This window comes from Mirounga angustirostris, unplaced genomic scaffold (assembly GCF_029215605.1).
Source record: "Mirounga angustirostris isolate CCGP_5_RB_7025 unplaced genomic scaffold, mMirAng1.0.hap1 SCAF_2, whole genome shotgun sequence".
NCBI lineage: Eukaryota > Metazoa > Chordata > Mammalia > Carnivora > Phocidae > Mirounga > Mirounga angustirostris.
In genome coordinates, this window is record NW_026991710.1 from 45,347,735 (window position 1) to 45,369,511 (window position 21,777).

Genomic DNA, 21,777 nt, shown 5'->3' on the forward strand with positions numbered 1-21,777 from the left:
CATCATTAACAAAAATTAAAAAGTTGGGCAATATTCAGTGCTGGTGAGGATGCAGGATAATGGTTCCCATACACTACCAGGGAGAGTGTGAACTGCTACAGTCTATTTAGAAAGTAATCTGAGAACATCTATTAAAACTAGCATAATACAAATATTTTGACCTACCTAGTCATGTATCTTTTGGGGGAAACTATCCTTTACGGGGGGAAAAAATAAAAGCACTTGCATATAGGATATACATATATACTTGTATATTATTTAAGGTGGTCAAAAACTGAAAACAACAGAAACAATACAGGAACGGTTTAATAATTATGGTACCCCCGTACTTGGAATCTCATGTAGTTATTAAGCAGCAGACCTGGAGGGATGCCCATGAAGTATTTATCGAGAACAGCAAATTTCACAGTAATATGCTCAGTCTATTCCTACCTCACCACACATACTGGGCATATGTGTTGGTGTATGGGCACAAGTAAGGGCATAGAAAGATAAAACCCGGGGCAGTTAACGCTGGTTATTCCAGGGAGTGGAAGAAGGTGGGAGATTCTGAACTCTCTCTTTTTACACATTTTTGAAGAGTTTCTCCTAATATTACCATTATCATTTACTGTTTTAATTTTTTTTTTAATTTTTAAAAAAGATTTTATTTATTTATTTGACAGAGAGAGAGACACAGCAAGAGAGGGAACACAAGCAGGGGGAGTGGGAGAGGGAGAAGCGGGCTTCCCGCAGAGCAGGGAGCCCAATGCAGGACTCGATTCCAGGACCCTGGGATCATGACCTGAGCCAAAGGCAGTCGCTTAACTGACTGAGCCATCCAGGCGCCCCTTCACTGTCCTAACAGAAATTATAGCTGTAAAGGTCAGTTGGCTGGTGGTGTCTCTGCCCACCTCTACTCCCAGGCATTTTTTGGAATCACCCTGATTTCACTCCCACCAGAGGGCCCCATGCGGATGATGCACCCTCGAGCCACACGGGGGACCCAGAGGCTGGCAGGTGACCCAACCTGGGTGCGAGTCCTTCTAGGGGACTGACAGTGCAGCAGGGAGAAGGGAAGCCCTCTCTCTGCTCTGGCGTCTTCAAGGGGCGATAATAATGTGAGCCTGGAGCTGCCAAGGACGCGCTGCCTAAGGTGTGGCGGCAGCTTTCGGAGGTAGAAGGAAAAAAAAATGAGACCAACACATTGAGCCAAGAGTCAAGAACAGAGTCCTGACCACACTGTGTGCCTGGATCCAGGTGCCCTAGAGGCTGGAATCACCACTCCTCACCCTCCCTTTCTCTTGCTCAAAGTACCTGAAGGGAGCTTCTATAACTTGCAACAACATAAAGATTCTGACCATGGGAGCCAAGATCCCTCTGGAATTCCAGAAGTTGATCCTCTGGTCAGATACCAGCAAACAAAATAATCGAGAGAGAGCATCTGAGAGCTTGCTGGAGGGCGAACCAGCTAAAAAGGGGTATCTGGTGACGCCTTTTCACTTAACTCTATTTCCTTTTTGTTAGCGCAAGTTTGATGAAATTTACTCCATAGCGTTGTTGTGAGGCTTGACCGAGTCGAAATGTGCAAAAAGGGAAAGCATGGAAAATGACTGTGAGGTATCATTGGATCTGGCAAATGAATGTTTTCTATTCCCTTCCATAGACAGACATGCTGGGACTAGGTCATCCTTCAAATGTGAAGACAGTTCCACAAGATAATGGCACATGAAGGGAAACATTTCCAGGACCAGCAGCTAACACCAAGGGAGCATTAACTATGTATCTGAGCACAAGCCAAGGGACTTCACCTGCATCGCTCTATGCAATCTTTACAGAAATTATATGCCACCTTCATCATACAGGGGAGGAAACTGAGGTTTAGAGCATCCGTTCTCATTCTAGGCGGACCTGTCCCCCAGGAGACATTTGGCAGTGTCTTGCCTCCTTTTGGACTGGCCACCACTGGGGGTGGCCCACGGCATAGAGCCGCTTGAGGCCAGGAACGCCGCTAAACCTCTTACAGTGCACAGGGCAGCCCCACAACAAAGCATTACCTGGTTCGAAGTGCTAACAGTGCTCAGGGTAAGAAGCCCTGGGCTTAGAACTCTAGCGAGGTGGTTAGGGAACCCACATTCTTACCACTATGCTCTACTGTCTCCGACAGGAACACACACACTCCCGCACACACATGCTCACACTCACAAGCACACACACTCGCAGGGTGGGTTTGGGTGTTCAGCATTACAGTTTTCTAGTTCCTAAGGCTCCATGCTCAGGCACTGACCACGAAAGCAGAGCGGAGACCGTTCTGGAGGTCAGTAAAATTGTTCAGTAGATCCAGGGGAGGTGTCTGGAAGATCACCACAGGGCTTCACCTTTGAGGAACAGCAGGGAATAGAAGAGGCTAAAGGTTTTAGATTATTGCCATCGCTGGATGGCGAGAGAGGAACTCATCAGTCTAGGGGATCTTCCTGAAATCCATGCCACTGACCTTGTTCCAGATGAGGACAGGGGTTGGGATTCCGATGACCTCACAGCTCAAGTACACCTGGGCGCCAGTGACATTCCGGATGTCCTTGGGGGGTGTCACAATGGAAGGACCTTCAAGAGAGAACGCAAAGCCAAACGCATCTTTTTAAACAGTCTGTAACATTAGTCAGCATACTAGGAAGTAAATACTTGATTCTGTTTATGAGGCCGTCCCTCCTGTGCCTTATATAAAGCAAACTGCAAAGACCAGCCTGGCATCCCCCTGCCACCAGCATGATTTTTAAGCTCTGCTTTGGAAATGCACACATCTAAACAAACAAAAATCAGTAGAAGAAAAATGTATTGTTTACGAAATTTTCTGCTCCCTTAAATCATGTTTAAATTTACCAGTTGTTCTGCATTATTGGGGATGTTCCAATTAATATAATGAAATTTAGTTCCAAAATGTTTGTTTTTCCTTTTTGCTACCAGAATTCCTCCCCCCACCCTTTTTTTTAAGTAGGCTTCACACCCCGTGTGGAGCCCAATGCAGGGCTCGAACTCCTGACCGAGATCAAGACGTGAGCTGAGATCAAGAGTGGGACACTTAACCGACTGAGCCACACAGGCGCTCGTTTACCAGAATTGCTATTTTTTTGGTGGGGAGGGTAATAACCAACTGCTCCTTAGGTAATGAAAGAAAAAAATCTAAGAAGATATTTGAAAATGTGCTGAGCACTTAGAAAAGATGGCAGTCCCTATTTTAAGAAGCCTTAGGATCTGAGATCGACAAGTCAAGGTGATCAGGGAGGAATGACGACTTTCATCTCAGACAGAAACGCAGAGTGCCGTGTGCCCTGGGAGACTGCAAGGAGATACCTTTGAACAGAAGTGGCCTGGGGCTCCCGGAGGAAGGGGGAAAGAGCTTTCTTCTCAGTTTGGGGAGGCAGTGGGTTAAACAGCAGCAGTGACAGGTCTATTGTGTGTGACAAGGGTGTCCAAGGACACAGCTCTTTCCCAGGCTCTAAGTGTCTAGGTCCCTGGCAGGGGCCACTGGCAAGTGGGGGAACGTGTCTAGGTACTGCCTCTCTAGCCTCAGCGGGTAGGAGACCACCCAGCGAGAGCCCAGGGCCATACCTGCCCGTCCCCCCAATTCTGGAACACCTCTCTAGGACTTTTTTGTCCTACCTATCCCGTCTGGTAGGAAGGTCCTTACACAGGACCAACATTTTTTTGCTACTAAAAGGCTGGCCAAAACTATGGCTCATGTGCCAAACTGGGCCTGCCATTTGTTTTGGCCTGGCACTTCAGAGGTCTTTGTGTTTTTAAATGGTTGGGGGCGAGGGGCAGGGGGAGAATGGATATTTTATGACACGAACATTATAAGAAAGTCACATTTCAGTGTCCATAAATTTTTATTGGAACACAGTCATGCCTCAAGTCTGGCCACTGTGGCCAGGGCCGTATGGCCTAAAACATTTACAATGGGGCCTTTTGTGGAAGAAGTGCTGACCAGCTCTAATCAGCCAACCAATGCCTAAATACGATGTCACGGGAAACTCTCAGGACTTCGATCCTTTACACGTTACCTGGAGCTCATGCAAGTAACCCCACCTGCGGGTCCAGCTCTGAAATGGAGCACTTTTGAAACCAACAGACAGAGCGGTGTGCTTGCTTACTGCTGGGGGGGCCCCTGCCAGTTCTTGAATGAATGAGTTAATCATTCCCTCTGAATTTCAGCTCTCCATTGCCTTGGGTCTTCCAGCCAAATAAAACGTCTAACTGTGGGGTCATCTTGCATCAGTGTCCTGGGAAAGGGACGACTTCCCCTTTAGGCCTGGAAAATTTTCTGGCACAATCAGCATTCAAAGGACACAAAATCTCCCCTTTTGCAACAGGCTATTTCCAGCACACTAATAATTTTTTGAAACAGAAAGGAAATGACTCCAGCATATAAGATTTTTCCCACTCATCTAAAGTATTAGATGCTGATTTTTTTTCTAATCCCCTGGGGTATTTTTATTTTTTCCCCTTTGTAAGAATGTGCAAAACAAAGTTCCGAAAGCTCTAAATATATTTTGCGCTTCCTTTCCTCTAACCCGGTAGGTCCGAAGCGTCTATCTTGGTCAGGGGTCTTTCTTGGCTTTTCAGTTGCAAATGTGGATGGGGTGAGCGTGATCATGCTGTGTTTGTGTGTGTTTCTGGTTCTGTCTCCCATGCTTCCTAGTCTGACTGAACCAACACAGGACCCCGCAAAGGGCTGAGCCTGGCCTGACTGCACCCCAGGCTTCCTCCAGGGTCCTGGGACCCAGGGGTGGGGCTCCTGGAGAACTGGATCTGGCTGGCATCTGAACTCCTTTCGCTCACCTCTTTGCGGGCCTCTGCGTGGCTCTGTCTTCCTCCCCACACACAGACTCGTCAGGATGACCTCAAAGCCCAGGGGGTCTCAAGAGATTGTTCCGAGAAGAATACTCTAGTGTTCTGTTGTGGAGGGGCTCGGGAACAAAGCTGCCTCTCATGTATTAAAAACACACAAGGAATGTAAGACTTTTTTTTTTTTTTTTTTTTTTACTGTGAGGTCTCAGTGCCTGAGCCTTGCAACCAACTACTTATTTTAACTTGCATCCATCTCCCTATCGTCAGAACAGGTAGTGGAGTCCTCGGTCTTTGTCAGAGGGCACATTCTGGAGAGCACCTGGAGGATTTCCAGGCTGCTTTTCTGTTACAGGCCTTGAAGACATGCTATGAATTCTTCCCGTGGCATAATTTAAAAACTAAGATATTCTTAGTTTGCACATGGTCCAATTTATCACATTTTTCTTTTATGATTAGGGCTTTATGTGTCCTGTTAAACGAAATTTTTGCCTAGCCCAAGGTCATAAAGACCTCCTATTTTCTTCTACAAACTTTATGGTTTTACCTTTCCCATTAGGTCTGTGGGCCATCTTGAATTAATTTTTGTGCATGCTATGAAGTAGAGGCCAAAGTTCATCCCCCCCCCCCCCCCCCCCCGCCAAGGACATCAGCTGCTTTGGCATCATTTGTTGAAAAGGCCATCCTTTTCTTGCTGAATCATAAGGGTAAATCCATTGATCATACATATATGAGTGAATCTACTTCTGGATTCTTCATTCTGTTCCGTTGGTCTATGTGTCTGTCCTTGCACCAATAATGTCTGTGGTATAATTTAGAAATGTATTAAAAGTATAGCACTGTCTAGGATCTGCTTTTTAAATCTTCTATCCCCTGTAGTTATCAACTGCATGTACCAGGCCTCTAGAAACTAGCAGTTAAACTGAACCAACTGGATGGGAGTAACTATGTATAGGGCTTGTTTTCCAAAGAAGAGCATAGTTTAGAGTAGCGAAATTCTAAGCCTATTTAGGCATGTTGTAAAGCTGTTCAAGAAGTAACACAGCAAGTTCTGTGAGTGGAAATGTAGTGCTCAAGTCACACTCTGCTTTAAAAGGTTGTAACAAATACAAACAAATTAAAAAGAAAAAAAAGTATAGCACTGAATAGAGGGCAGATCCATTACATCCATCCTTTCCAGCCCTCTCCTTATTCCAAGAAGCATTACATTTCAGGAAGGGCAGGAATTCTTTCAAAACCTCTCAAGCCAGAAATACTTTGAAAGAGAGCCATCACCAGGAGATTCAAGATTAGGACAAATCAATCTGTGGGTTCCTCTTTCTCTCTCCCAACCCTTGGAATACATATTAAACCTGAGGTGAATGGGCTGAGTCAATATTTAGACCATTCTAAGAATATAAATGATCCCATCAATTCTGCTAACAGCCTATCCCAAGATTCTATACTATAAATTTTGTATCACTCAGTGAATCCGGTTGAGTTGATGGGGTGGAAGAGCAGAGGGGCCATTAGGACCCACTTGCTACACAACATTTACAAAAACCCTTGTATATTTCATATGTCCTTAAACAAATGTCAGATTCAAGAAAACTTAATAAACAGTATCTACAACACTAGAAAGTGCGGACCTACAGAATGCCCTTTAGGTTTTGATATGCAGTCTCTTGCAAAGCCAAGTCAGATCAATGAATGATTAGACTAATAGTCAAGAGATCGACCAACTTCCCAGAGTTGGTGGAGGCGGGCTGGCTTCGACCTGATTTCCTGTGTTGGAAGGATCCACAGTTTCAGATTCTTTCTGTTTATGCTCTTCAGTGCTGACACCCACTGGGTCACCTACTTACTAACCTCTGCCTGGTTCTTTGCCACTCACTGGTCTGGAAATTCCCTCAGAGGATGAAGAGGGAACGGACAAACTCATGATGAAGGCAGAACACAGTGGCAGTATAGAAAGATGAGTGAGGATCCACCGTGAGAAAGAGTAAGAAAGGGACTTTATGGTGACGCACAGGGACACCAAGTGGACAGGTTTTGTATGGAAGTGAAGGAAGGGATACTGAAAATATTTTGGGCTAATGTGATGGCAGATCCAACAACAATGTACCCCTCTCCCCTGATCTAAATCACCATCACCCCACATATTCCACTGATAAGCAGTTTCACCGCCAACCATCATCTTGAACTGCATGTCCATCATGCAGTTCAGTTCCTGAAGGTTCTGTCCTACCTCAGAAGCGAGCTCAGCAAGATGAGTCCTGACCAGATAGCTTCTCTTTCCACTCTGCCTTTTTTCCAAGAAGTCCTAAGCAGATCCAGAATTTATTTCTGTTTTTAAGGGTAAAGGAAGTTTTGGTTCCCTTCAGTCAGAAAGCTCAAAAGCAGTTCCCGAGGCCGGGCCAAGGGTACCAATGTGACCATCTAAATCATGCTCAGTGTTTGGATTCCATTTGAAACAAGTTGAAGAATATTTAAATGTAGGGCGCCTGGGTGGCTCAGTTGGTTAAGCGACTGCCTTCGGCTCGGGTCATGATCCTGGAGTCCCGGGATCGAGTCCCGCATCGGGCTCCCTGCTCGGCAGGGAGTCTGCTTCTCCCTCTGACCCTCCTCCCTCTCATGCTCTCTGTCTCTCATTCTCTCTGTCTCAAATAAATAAATAAAATCTTTAAAAAAAAAAAAAAGAATATTTAAATGTATGGGGACAGACACCAGGATAGGTTTGGTTATTTATCCTTGCCTTTGTTCCAGTAAGCGCTTCAGGCTGCTCAAACATCTGTCCAGAGAATAACCGACTTGCCCAACACCTGTCTCCTCCCCTTCCCCACCCTGGGCAACTCCACACACCAACCAAGTTGCCCACAGCACTGCCCCGTGGCTGGCATGGGGCATCTACCCCAGTGCTTCCCTGCCTCAGAGACACTTATCTTTCTCAGATGACTAGACCCAAATCAGCCTACTCCATTTTCCTTTCTTACCTCTCACAACTCTGTTCTCATCCAATCGCTCTTCATCTTAGCTAAGTTCATTTTCTTGCTGCCCCCCCCCCTTTTAATAACTCTTGCCTAGTGACTTTACATGGCCTCTTCTCTTTAATGGTTCTTTGAAGGGAAGGAAGAAGAAGAAGGGAGGGAGGAGTGGAGGAGAAGCAGAAGATAGCCAGATCCTAAATGAAGTTGTAGCAAGGGAGAAGAAAGTCCTAAGTTTGGAAGAAAACTAAAATTCAATTTAATGAGTCAGTGTCACCTTAAAAGTACCTCAGAGGAGTTAGAAGTCTCCCACAGAATTTCCACCTAGATGTATATCCTTTTCCTGAGCTCTTTTAAATTAAGTTCTAGACGAATGACCCACAGATTACCAGATTATTTTAGGATTATTCAATTATAACCTAGAAAGAGCTATGTTCTGAGAAACCATGAAAAATGTAGAAAAGAATTGTGGATGGATGGATTTAAATCTGGAATATTTCAATTTGATTCTGAAGAGGCTGAGAAGGGCAGTTCTCACAAAACACACAAATGTCATAGGAGAAGATCCTGAAGTGGAATTTTTAATTTGACCCACATTTTGTTCAAACCGATTTACATGAAGTTGCAGTAGAACAGAGTTAAATTTTGTTATCCTATAAAAAGCATGAAGATAATGTAAAAGAAATATGTGAACAATTTCCTAGTGTCTTACAGAGCATAAAACACTCCCCCGACTTGATCTGAGAGGTCCTCACCATGTCACCATTAAAAAAACACAAAACCAAAAACAAAGCATTCTGGGAGACAGAACACTTGGCTCTGGATCCTTGTCTGGGGCTGACAGCCAAGAGACTCCGGACAAGCCACTTACCCACTGTTACAGAAGAAACCAGGACAGGCCTGAGAAGTGAACGTACTTCTGAAATGTGTCCTAGAGCACAGCCATATGGCATCTTCAACATCCATGAGCTTTTGCAGTTCCTCTGCCTGCTCTGGAGCTCGCATGGCCCGAAATCAGCCCAGTGACCTCCCCACCTACCTAAATGCAATGTCTGTTGGGGTTAATGCAGAACATGAAATCAGCCATAATACCTGGCTTGCTAAAATGTAACACGGGGGACCGCTGGGGGTGAGGGAAGGTTTCGGAGAAGGGCGTGGGCCTTTGTGATGCCAGGGCCCGCGTGACCACTCTGCCATTGGAATGCCCCACGGAGTTGCCTTGCCCGAAGCTTTCTCAGCGCAAACAGCCGCCCTGTGATCTAGGACATGTATGCATTGTCCCTTAGGCTATGTTTAGCAGAACTCATAGAGCATATCGTATCTTTCCTGTAAACAGATCCTCCCAGTTTCAGTAAGACCCCTTGTCACACATCACATGCTTGAGACACAGTGATAAGGATTTGTGATTATCCTGAAGGACCCAATAAAAGCGGGAGCAAAGAAGAGCAAAGGGTCTTTGTCCCTGAGTGTTGACCCCCCTTGCCTTCTCCTCTCTTTCACGGCAAAGTCTGGAGTCATCTTTCATCCGTCGGCACAGGGATTGCCAGCCATTCTCGGCACATGTACGCGACTCATGACAGTTCATTCTCCCAGGAATGAATAAAATAGAGCTTATAAAGGTTTCAACTGTTACCTAGTGAGCCAATCTTTTAATCTGAAAGAGCTGCATAGAAGATGTCAGGAGAGGTCATGTTCTGAAGCTGAATATATTCCACTGGAAAACAGTCAAAAGTCAAATTTTCCCCAATAGTCAATTTTTGTCCCATTTTATTGCTATTACATTCAATCACGTATTTTTTTTCATTGCTTTCATTTCCCTCATCATCTCTTCCATTTTCACCCTCCAAATCCGCTTTTCTTACTTCTACCCAAACTCATTCCCATGCTCACCCACCGTTACATGCTCATTACTACGTTGAAGCTTTACTTACGACGATGTGCTGGCCTACTTGGGATGTCCTTCCTCTCATCTATTATCTATGCCCTATCCTTTATTTGAAGCTCTACGGCTGAATTGTCACCCTCCTTTGGCATTAATGGTAGCTAAGATTCCCACTTACTTCTCTGAAATCCTGTTGCGTTCACAGTTAGTGCCACATAGCTTAACGCATCATTGTTCTCTTGTGCTTACCCCAGCAGGGCTAATTGAAGATGCCAGTGCCCAGATGGAGTCAGAACGGAGCCAGAAACTCTGGAATCAGATGTTCTTTGTGTTCACTGGAAGGAGGGGCAGCCCAGATTGTATGCAGTGGGTAAAGGGCAGCAGTAAATTCAGAACATAAAGGGATTGGCCATATGGAACTGAGTAGATAGCCACTGTCTTGAAAATGCACCAGTGTACGTGCTGCTGAGACACCTAACCAAAGTGATGCTAGAACCACTTCTTCTTTACCAGCTGGCAGATTATTTATCATGATTTTCTGTAATCCTCCACTTGACTTTCTCTTCCATCAGCAATGTTTCTTGGCTACTGCCCACACACTGACCTGTTTGTGTATGATCAGGAGATGCAAATTAATTTGTATATATTAGTCACGAAGTCCCACCAAGGAGGGTAGGTCTGCTGGGGGGAAAAGATCATCAATCATCCTCACGTGAAAAAAAAAAAGGGGGGGGTTTCTGCATCATGTTGGGTTATATGATGGACATTATAGCTCTGAGTACTTACCAACATGGCTAAGACAACCAAGTATAAAGACGTCGCTACATTACAGTAGATTTGCAAACCATGCTCATCTTGACTCTTAACGATGCCAAATCTTGGAATAGTTCATACACAGTATGTGCATTCATACCAAAAAAGGAGAGTTTAAGAAAGAACTATGATACCACATATGGAGATGAAGAGTTCAGACACCTTGGCAAAAATCCCCAGATTAGGTTCTGATAACACATTGAAGGGAAAAACACTAAACAAAAGTACAAACTAGGAAAAGAATAGTAGGAAGGCACTATGGCCAAGAGGGGGAAGGGGATGAAACACGTGAAAACTTCCTGATATTAAATAAGGGGAAGCAGTAGCTCTATGGCTAATTAAAGAGCAGAGCCATCTGCCAAGGCAAGTCATTTTGGGAACTTCCAGAGGTGGGGTGATGAAGCAGCTGAACCTGGATATGGGAATCTAGCACACAGTCAAGGGTGTCAGCGGAGGACTGCAAGGGCAGGAAGAAAAAGTACTAAATCTCAAGCAGCATAGGCCAGGTTTCATTTCAGGGTTTTAGTTTAAGGCAAACTCATCTGGTTATGGTAGCTACTGTCAGTCATTTACACTTTAGCGTGAACGAAGACCCAATAGTTTATAATGATGGGGCCCTGTCAAACACTGCTGGGGTCAAGAGTGTGTAAGAATTGCTTCCTCTCCTCCAAATATAATCTACTGCGATAGGATGGGGGATGCTGCACAGTTTAGACTAAGAACAAAATGCTGGGGAGGTAACAGACTATATAGTGAGTTTGGAGCATGGACCTTGGAATCAGGGATTTTGTTCGAGCACTTCAAGTCATGTGACACTGCTCAAGTTATTTAACTTCTCCCAGTTTGTTCATCTTGAAATGGGATAACAATATCAAAATCATTAGATTATTGGAAGGATCAAACAAGATACAGCAATGAGCCTGGTACCTGGGGCACGGGGTAAACAGTAAGTATTAGTTCTCACTTCTGTTTCAACGTAAATTCCTTATGACTGGAGCTGATAAAAATCATTTATTCAGAATGACGACAACACAGCACTTGGATGTGGGATGGCTAGGGGAAGGAAATGGCATCTGGGTAGGCCCTGAAGTTCAGAAGTAGGGCTCTGTCAAGGCAGAGGTGTGGAGGCAGGGAAACAGCTGCTTTTGCAGGCAGGAGAGCGGGCACAGCGGCGTGGCTCCGGGACAGCGTGCTGCACTGAAGGGCAGCGGCGGCAATCTGGTGCAGGGCACCGCGGAAGGTGGAGGGCATGGGGCTTCACGGGCTGGTGTGGCTCTGAATGTCGGAGAGGCAGGATTCAAAGGGCATTTCAGGACATGGTTTTGAAGGCCTCTGCAGGAGGATTAGGACAGGGTGGGGGTTAGGGGGCTAAGTCAGGGTTGCAGCTATGGGAACAGAGAGGAGAGCGGCAGCCTGGAGAGGGTATTCAGGAGGAACTAAATCCATCCATGCAGTAACTGACTGGGTGCAGGCAAGTGGGGGCTGAGCCCTAAGCTGTGGGGCTAAGAGGAGGCTCCTACACATGAGCAGGAGCAGGCTGGGGAAGGCGCCGGCCTGGAGAAGGGGGAAAGGACGGATTTGAGGTCAAATTTGCTGAAGTTGAGGTACCATCTGGGCACTAAGGTCTGAACCCTATGGAAAGAGAAGAAAGGATACAGACTGTGGGGACCAGCAATGCCAAGGTCAATACCATCCAGTTTACATTTTAGCCCTGGGAAGGCTAGGTAGTAGGTTCCTTCGTAGAGAAGAAGACAGCTTTGGCTCCCCCTCCCATGGGCAGCTTCTCTGCGAGAATTAGCTGGCTGCTGACCACGGGACCATCCCCTCCTCACCCAGGGCAGAGCAGTAGACAGCTAAGGTATAGTTTAGCCATGAGCCACTCTGAGAGCAGACCGCCCAATGACGGAACCCTGGTGATGGCGTACACAGATCCTGGGAATGACATTTCCTGACTCACAGTTACCTCTGGGCTTTAATGAGACACTCCATTATGGCTCTAATCTTTGATGCTGAAAATCTTCTTAGAGTGTATTAGTCCCCCCCCCTTTTTTTTACTATAGTAAATATCATAGTATTCACAAGTCATTCTATGATGATTGTAAATCTTGCAGGGTCTCACAATTTTCACTGTAAGTCTGACCATGGAACATGAACAGAAAGTTCCTTCTTGCAATCTGCTGCTTACAAACAAATCTCTTATTTTGACAATTTTTTCTTATTCCTTTCCCCTAACTTGGGTCTCGCACAAGAAGGAGTCGGGTACTGACCAAGGGTGTGACCCCAGGGAGGGGGACTGCCACCCACAGGTGATTCTGGTACACATAGGATGGGGTGACCTCAGAGGGACCCTGCATGACGGGTTCATATGTGTAAGGTGGGGCGATCACTGTGGTAGCCACGCGGTAGGTTAGCTAACCTGGGCTGGGTCAGCAACGATGCCAAGGGATGAGTTCATGGATTCAGCAGGGCTCACACAGAAGTTGGAATACCTGAACTACCATCATACTACCAGACTGACTGATGTCCATACAAGTTAAATTAGCGGGCCAGATTTTTATTTGGTTGGGGCACATGGAAGGACTGACTTTATATGGAGTACCGTGATAAAGGGCAACTCCCTAGTTATGTGGGTGTCTCTTGTTAATGTGGTCTTGGAAATACTTTTTCTCTGCATTTCACGGGCCTGTCCTGTCCAGACTATGACTCACCTTAAATCCAACATATGAAAAATGTTGGTTGCTTGTTCCTATTTCATAAGCACAGAAATGGGTGGGAAGTTTCCATCGGGGGGGGGGTTCTTTTTTGCCACCTGATTCTGGGATTCCTAGAAACCTAGACAGTGAGCTCCCCCAGGATGCTTCACCTTTGAGCCCCTGCCCACTCCCTTTCCCCTCCATACACACCCAGGGCCTGGCACTGTCAGGCATCAGGAAATGTTTCCTGAGCCAAGGTGTGAGGTAAAAGTCTTTCGGACCCTAGAGGTCACCCTCCCTCAAAGCTTTGTCTTTGCCCACAGGCCTTGCGCTAACAAGGGCTACGGTCTGGTCCGTCCCAAAGAAACAGATGTTCTTGATCCATGCCGTTAGCTCTGCTCTGCCCAAGAAGAGGCTGACACTGGAGAAGTCCCAGCAACCCCCCCCAGCCAGGCTGACCGCTCTGGAAGCAGCCTGGGGGGCGGACAGGCCAGCACAAGAGTCACCCGTTCAGACTAGGAATTATCAAAAAGAGCAGACGGGTTCCATCTGCACAGCGGACCTCACAGAGGGCCGTCTGCAGAAAGCAGCCAGACACGGAGCCGACGGGGTGAGCTCCAGCCGCCAGGACCTGGCCTTGGGAAGGCTTCCAGCACCTTCCCCGGGGCTTGCCGATCCTGCCTGCACACTGCACTCTCCCCGCTCCCGGGAAGAGTCAGCACCCACGCCCGGGCGCGCTCCCAGAGCTTCTCACTGGTGTGGGCGTGGGGTCTGGCACTGGTGTGTGCAGAAAACTCCCCGGGCAGGAGCACTCGGTTACAACACAGCTTCCGAGCCAGAGACACTCAGAGGAGGAGGCAGACAGGAAGGCGGGAAGTGAGAGGAGAGGCCAGGAGGACAGACTTGAAGACAGACGCTACCAAGCCTCTTCAGGGAGAGGCCGAGGACCCCTGGGAGGTGCAAGTGTTGGGGAGACAGTCTGGGGAGTCGGCTCGGTGAAGGGCACGGAAACCGGAGAGTAGCGACACTCTGGCTGCGGTTACTCCTGTTCTAGCCATACTGGCAGGGCGGGCAATGGGCCGTGTCTGAAGCTTCGTCAGGCTCCGGGTTGCCCAGGCTCCTAGCAGTTCTCCTTCTATGTCATTTTCCTAAAACAAAGCAGCTGGTTCTCAGCCCCGCCCCTGCCCCTCTGCTGCCTCCTAACTCCTTACCCTTCCCGGCAGGCGGCGCCCTTAGCTGTGGGTCCTACTGAAAATCCCACTAAAACGGGGCCCTTGCCCTTTGCTCGGCTCCGTTAAGACACATTGGCCTTGGTCTGAAGAGGGCCAGGAGCAGGGTCCCAGGGCCCCATGTGTGAGAAAAGAGCCCCCTGCGGGAGGGGCCGGGGGGGCTGCCGAGGAATGGAGCACAGGGCATGCTGTGCCCGCGGCTGGCGGTTTTACCCGGTGAGGTTTTTGCCCTTTAGGCCCCAGCCTCGCTCTGTCTTACAGCTCATGGTTACAGTTGCCTCCTTGGCCGACAACCCCAGACGTTCATCAGCCGCCCACAAACAGCTCCCCCTGTTCTTTCTCAGTGTTCTTGCCTTGCACGGTGCCCTCTGGCTATTTTCTATACTCCACTGTGATGTCCACAGACTGGAAAGCTCTTAGCTATTTGCCCCAAGACTCCGCCTTTGTTTATAGCTGCTTTGCTGAGTGTTCTCAGATTTCCTCCGAGCTTCCTGATGTTCTGCATGTTCTAGTGCTGCCCCTAAGGCTCAAGCTAGAGCAGAACACTCCTCCAACCTTGTGGGCTAGTTCTTGTCTGTGTGTCTTGGGTACTTGGTACGTGTGCCACTGGGTACTTGTTTTCTGTGTTCCGGTGCGAGTGCAAGACATTCTTCCTGCCTGCTGGGAGGAAGTTCACATCATAGAAGGTGCTAGATGTGGATGCAGTGCACCGTCTGGATTTGGAGGAGCTAGACTGTTCGATAGGGCCCAGAGGTGCCCAACAACACTACTCTGAAAATCAGAGAGATGGGTATGTCTCGCTGATCTCAGAGTAGGAGTGGGAGAACTTTGAATAAGGATTTCGAATTTTTCTTTAGTGAGGCAAATCATGTTTGCTCTTATCGGCTGGAGGACAACCTGGAGCCCTCTGGGTGGGTGTGAGCTGTGACATATGGGAAGCAGGTAAAACAAAGCTATGCCAATGCACAGGGGAGTAATTACTCCAGAAGAAGGGACCCTTGGGACACGGGAATGCTCTTTGCTGCTCTTACCAGTAGTTATAGGACCAGACATCTCTACTTTGGCACGTTGATTATTTGTAGGCAGTGATTATTTTTCTGTAATTAGTGGTGTTATGTTGTTGTTGTTGTTGTTTTTTCCTTGAGTTAAATTTTTCTTTTGTTTTCCTCAAGTTGTTAATTCTTTTTACAATGAAGGAAAAAACAAGGAGAGTTTTCATGGTTTCAGTAGTAGATTTGGTTTTAAAAGTGAGGATACTGTATCTTTGTGAGGACTGGGAGCAACGGCATGCCAAGTATCCTACAGGTGAGGTGACACCGGGGAAAAGCCTTGCCCCTCGGAACCAGCCTTTTCCTCCACAGGTGCTCCTTCTAGAACCACCACCAGGTCTAGGCTTGGAGAGCTTAGTCTTTTGTTTCAGTAGAGAAAAATAATTTCCTCATTGAGCAGCTGAGACTTCAGATTTGGCACCTCTTCAGAGTGACCACACATAAAAGTAGGAAAACTCATTCTTTATAAACTTGGGGAAGAAAATGTCCTTAAGCTTCCTGAAATTGACGTAAAAGCTGCAGTTTATGCGCCCTCAGTCCCTGCCTTTTGAACACATTGTTGGGAAATCTCTCCAGCAAATCGTGTGACCTCTTTAGGAAGCTGGAGTCTTCAAAGACGAGGCCTGTTCACAAGGGAGTTCATGCTTGTTCTGCTTGTGAACAATGTGGAGGAGATGGAAAAGTAATCCAAGGCTCATCTAGTCCAGGGGAAAAGATTATGGTTTTTTGAGCCTATCAGTCAGTTAAACTGACACTTGAAGAGAAGAAAACTCAAAGGAAACTCAAGTAAGTATGATGTTGGCTAATCATGCAACCTCTCTCCATATTTCCACCCACATATCCACGCGAGCTTGGCCTGTGAAGACTGAGGGTCATGATCTCTGGAGAGGAGAGAGATTAATCCCATTCAGACAGTTCTAATTTTTCTTTTTTAAATGAGCAAGCAGCCTTTTAACCTACACAATAGTACTGAGGAATAACAATTCCACAAATATTCTGTAGTGTCAGCACCAGATAGCTTTCCCAATGTCATGTTAACACACTCAGAAGATGTTTAAAGAACAGATCTTTCTGGAATACACTAATCATCAGATGTAAAATTGGGCTGGCCAGAAGTTTAATTCCTAATAATTAGGTGATATCAAAAGAAAAATGTCATCTAATCATCAACTTTAATATCCATCCCTGTAATTAGGGATGGATATTAAACTTCTACTATTGCCTAGTTGAGTTTATTCTCTAAGGGAAAATCCCTATGGAAAACGGCATAAAAGATGAGAATGATCCACAATGATATTAACTAAACCTAATTTGAGCATTGCATTGGCACAAAACAGGTAAAAACATGGAGTGGATTAATTCTTTCAGGCCCCCCACGAACTGAGTGTTGTACTGGCGACATGGATAGAAAGATGGTTGGGTTGGACTCCTGCCTGATATGGGTTTACAATACAGAAAGTGTAGACGAGTATACAAGTAGATAAGCAATTATAATATGGATGGAGTGTGACTGGTCCTATGAATGTAAAGAACTGAATTCGTGGAAGATGAAAGGGGCTTTCAAAAGTTAAAGGTGGTAGGTGGGGTAGGTGAGGAGACTTCAGGCAAAGGGATTAAGGTGCTCAAAAAAAGGAGGTGTCATTTGCAGGAAAAATAATTTATACTGGTATTGGGCTTTCCACGCCACAAAGAGCCTTTATATCTATTACTTTCATTTTGATCTTCCCAAAAATCTTGTGAGATAAGCTGGTCATTTTACAGATACAAAAGCTGAGGTTCAGTAAGGTTCAGTGGCTTGTGCAAAGTCACCCAGATTGAGAGTAGTGTGGCCAGGACGTGAATCTAGTTTTTCTGAGTGCAAACCCAGTGGTTTCTCTAGGCTACCATGTTACCTCTCAACATAATCCACGATGGCAAAAAAGTTCCATCTTGCTTTGTTTTGTTGGGAGAGAAGGAAAAGAAATCTTGAGAATTGGAGGCCAGACTAGACTGCAGAGGTTTTCAATATCAACCAATGAGATAAGTTATGTCTACAAGTTATACTGAGGAGAAGGCAACCAAGAGAATAAAAACATTAATATATTTTGGAGAAAAGGTCACACAGTCGCTAGAATCCTAAAGAGAGATCATGGCTCACCATTCACACTCTGGCCTGAAATGTTTCAGAGGTGATATCTGAATGGTTCTGGGTAGTTTATTTTATTTTATTTTTTATTTTTTTATTTTTTAAGATTTTATTTATTTATTTGACAGAGAGAGAATGAGAGTACATGAGAGGGGGGAGGGTCAGAGGGAGAAGCAGACTCCCTGCCGAGCAGGGAGCCCAATGCGGGACCTGGGTAGTTTAGATCTACAACTCCAGATAGGTGAAAATTATCTTCCTTATACTGAATGCTGGGCAGACATTAACCCTATTACAACTATATGGTTAGAGTCCTACCCATATCTTGGAGTAAAACAATCTGGAAACTCCAGCCGTTTTTATTGGATTTTAATGGTTTCAATAAATGTCTAATGTGACAATCAGTATTAGAAAATATACTTCATGGTATGTCTTACAAATCATTAAGAAGATGCCATATTCTTGGAAAGTACCTTACATATGCAGGAATCCTATGAGAACTTTAAAAAGTCAATGTTAGCACTTAGTAAACATTCCTGGGCAGAGCCAAGCAATCCTTATCTCAGTGAAAATGTTGTCTCTCTGGGATTAGATATGTTTTAGATTTACATCTTCATCTTGAGAAAAACTTTTTGATTGCCAGAAAGAGGATAAGGGCCCTCATGAAAACATTTACCAAACTAGAAAATCCAGAATAAATAAGATCTGGCCCTAAGTATCTTCCCAGCCTCATTTCTTGCCACATCCCTCCTGAACTCTGAGCTCCAGCCATAAAGAACTTTTTATGTTCCTTGAATGTCCTGCTCTCAGCTAATCTTTGCACATATCATTCCTTTTTCTGGAACAATCTCCCCACCCCCCCGTTTCCCACTCCTCCCCACTTTTGCTTGGTTAACTCCTAGATATCCTTTGGGTCTCAGCTATCTTTTCGTTTAACGAATCTTCCTTGACCCTTTCTTCCTCATCTCCCTCCATTCCTTATCACCCCCTGCACCCAATTTAGAATGGGGGCCTCCTTTCTGGTTTCTACATGGCTCTCTATATTTACCCTTATCCTAGCATTTTCACAAGGCATTCTGATTGTGTCTACATAGCCCGTCAGACTGTGAGCTCAGTGCGGATAAGGACCTGTCAATTTACTCTAGTTCTTGCCTGTGTCCCACCGCCCAGCAAGGAGGATGATCAGTACACTGCTGAGTAGTTGAGCGAAACAACGCCTCTATCAAATCACACAGCAGGTTTCATATTTTTAGTATTTTCATGTGAAGGTTTAAATAGCATGAGTTTAGGAACCATTCCAAGAAACTGGCCTTCTTTGTGTTGCTGATTATTAAAAACACTTTGAGGGGTTAGCCAGCTATATATAACTGCTCCTATTCCAGAGTTTGTACAGGGCATGTCTTAGCATCTGGGAAGGGTTAATGTGCAGAGATTTTGTTAACTGCGGCCTTAAAAGTCGGTCCTCAACCATTCGTAGGTACAAACCCGTCAATGTTTAGGTATGCCTTTCTTATGTTCCTGACTCAGCTACTCCACAGAGCAATCAAATGGCCAGAAGTGCTGATTCTGTATTTCTACTCTTATAATAGATCATATGTTAAAAAATCTATAAAAAAGTAGCAATCTCATTTAAAAACTTAGATAAAACCCAGGAGACAAGAGATATAGACTGACTCTACAGCAAAATGCTGCCATACTAGTCAATTTAGAAGATTTAAAAATCCGGGGTCACCGGTCAGACTTCTGGTGGGAGAAACCAGAGTGAAGGTGGGGCAAATACTTTCAAAGTGCAAAAGTGCAAGTCCACCCTGACCAACAATATTATTATATTAGAAAGGATGGATTAAAAAAAACCACAAAAAACAGCAAAGCATAAACCCCGGTTACCCAAAGATGTTAAAAACATTTATACCAGGTTTTAAGTGAAAAGTCAACTTAAAAATCTGTTTCCAAACATAAAAGAAGAATTACTGATTCCTCATGGAGAGGAAAAGTTCCAGTGGCGACAGGCCCGTTCTAGTGGGACAGGAAGCTGGGGAGATTTACCTCTTCTAGTAAGTAAATCCTTTTCTACTAATACTTTCAGACTCTTGAGGCACCTGGGTGGCTCAGTCGGTCAAGCTCTGCCTTTGGCTCAGGTTATGATCACGGAGTCCTGGGATCAAACCCCACCTCAGGCTCCCTGCTCCACAGAGAGCCTGCTTCTCCCTCTCCCTCTGTCTGCCGCTCCCCCTGCTTATGCTCTCTGTCAAATAAATAAAATGCTTAAAAAATATATATTAAAAAAATACTTTCATACTCTTAAACTATCATATAGGCACTGAACTTTAGACCTAGAAGGAACCTAAGATCCATCTCGTCCAGATCCTCATTTTACAGGTGAGCCTGGGGGTAGGGGTGTCAGCCATTCGCCTTAGCTCATTACTGGATGCTGGCACCAACGAAAACTATGTGAATTCATCTCCTTGCACTTTATTATTAACTGAGAAAAAAACAGCTATTCTCAATCAGCTGGCCACCATTAAACGGTGTGAAGCTGAGAGATTAGAAAGGTGTTGAGCAAAGCCATCAAGCATCCATTTCTTAGGCAGATGGGCAGCACACAGTTTAGTTGTGGGAATACTTCTAATTTGCATGAGTAGAACATGGACAAACAAGAGAAAGCTGGCTCCAGGAAAGTAATTCCTCCCAGTCCCCTGAGTCTTGAATTTGGAAAACCACAGCCGCCTCCGGAATTCAGGAACATCACAAATGGTTCTACTGGGTAGAACTCCGCATGTGACCTCGGCCCACGCATGGAGGCTTGTCAAGGTCCCAGGTGCTGGCTCACCCACGGGCTATGGTTGAGACAGAATAACAGCAAAAAATCCTCCCCAAGCATACACGTAAGCAAAAGCCATCTTCCCGTGTCCTCTGCCAAGAGAGCTGGAGCCAAAGAGATGGGTTCGAAACTCTGATTCATCCCTCAAGACAAATAAACTCAGTCTATGGAGGCAATTTAGGCAACTTTCTTCTAAGTAAACAAAAGTTAAATTTTGGAAAGGGGCTTTGGAGAAAACATCGAGGCCACCCCAGAATTGAACTTCACAGGGAAAACAGAGAAGGGCTCACTCTTAAGCTCTGAAAATGCCATCAGATGGACATGGACAAAGGGGCAAGTCCAGAGAGGCAAATGGCATCAAGATGTCAGCCCTCCTCCTTTTTCACAGAACCGTGGAGTCTGGGTTCAGAGCCAGCTCCTTGCTGAGCTGAGAAAGCATCTTTAGTGCACTGTTCAATTTCAGCAACGGCAAACAGGAGTCTGATTGGAAGAAGTACTTCTTCCATCCAGGAGCGCCAAGCTCCTGGGCTGGCCCAGGGCATCTACCTTTGTTTGCTGGTCAAAGCCACTGCCCTAACCTGTACCACTTCTCTCGTCTGGCTAGCCAGTTGCTCCCCTGGTTCTCTCTGCCCCACACCAGCCCCACGTCAACCACAAATGTGAGTTTGTGTCCAATCCTGTCTGTCTTGCAGCCTCACTAGAATATCCAGTCCAGGTCCTATGTATACCTCCTACTGCATGGGTCTCCCTGTCCCCTTATCAAATCCTCCCTTTCTAGGCAGGGCCTAATTCTCCTCCCCCTGACTGTGGGTTGGACTTCTAACAAAGAGAATGCAGTAGAAGTGACAAAGTCGGACTTCTGAGATTAGGTCATTAAAGGCACAGCAGCTTCCATCATGCTTTTTCTTGGGTCACTTGCTCTGGGAGAAGCCAGCTGACATGTTGTTAGGATGCTCAAGCAGTGCAGTGGAGAGGTCCATCTGACGAGGAGCTGCGCCCTCCTAACTACAGTCATGTGAGTGAGCCAGTGTGGAAACACACCCTACCAACCCAGTCAAACCTTCAGATGACAGCAGTGCTCACGGACATCGTGACTGGAACCTCATGAGAGGTCCCAAGCCAGAACTTCTGGAAAAGCCAGGCCCAAATTTCTGACCCAGAGAAAATGTGTGAGTTAACAAATATTCATTGTTGTTTTAGGCTGTTAAGTTTTGGACTAATTCATTATGTAGCAAAAATAACTAATACAACATCTTCAAAACCTTCTCTACCATCAACTACAGTTGTTCCTTAATTAATCATAATATTTGGGCACCTGGGTGGCTCAGTCAGTTAAGCGTCTGCCTCCGCCTCAGGTCATGATCCTGGGATCGAGCCTCGT

The 21,777-nt window shown here is 45.8% G+C and overlaps 1 protein-coding gene across 1 annotated transcript in view; it reads right to left on the reverse strand.

The window, feature by feature from the left end:
• IGFBP7 (insulin like growth factor binding protein 7) overlaps positions 1 to 21,777 on the reverse strand; it is a 70,188-nt gene that overhangs the window by 6,628 nt on the left and 41,783 nt on the right. The window contains exon 2 of the mRNA XM_045881088.2: positions 2,474 to 2,583. Coding sequence (XP_045737044.1) covers positions 2,474 to 2,583 — 110 coding nt within the window. The remainder of the gene's footprint in view (positions 1 to 2,473; positions 2,584 to 21,777) is intronic.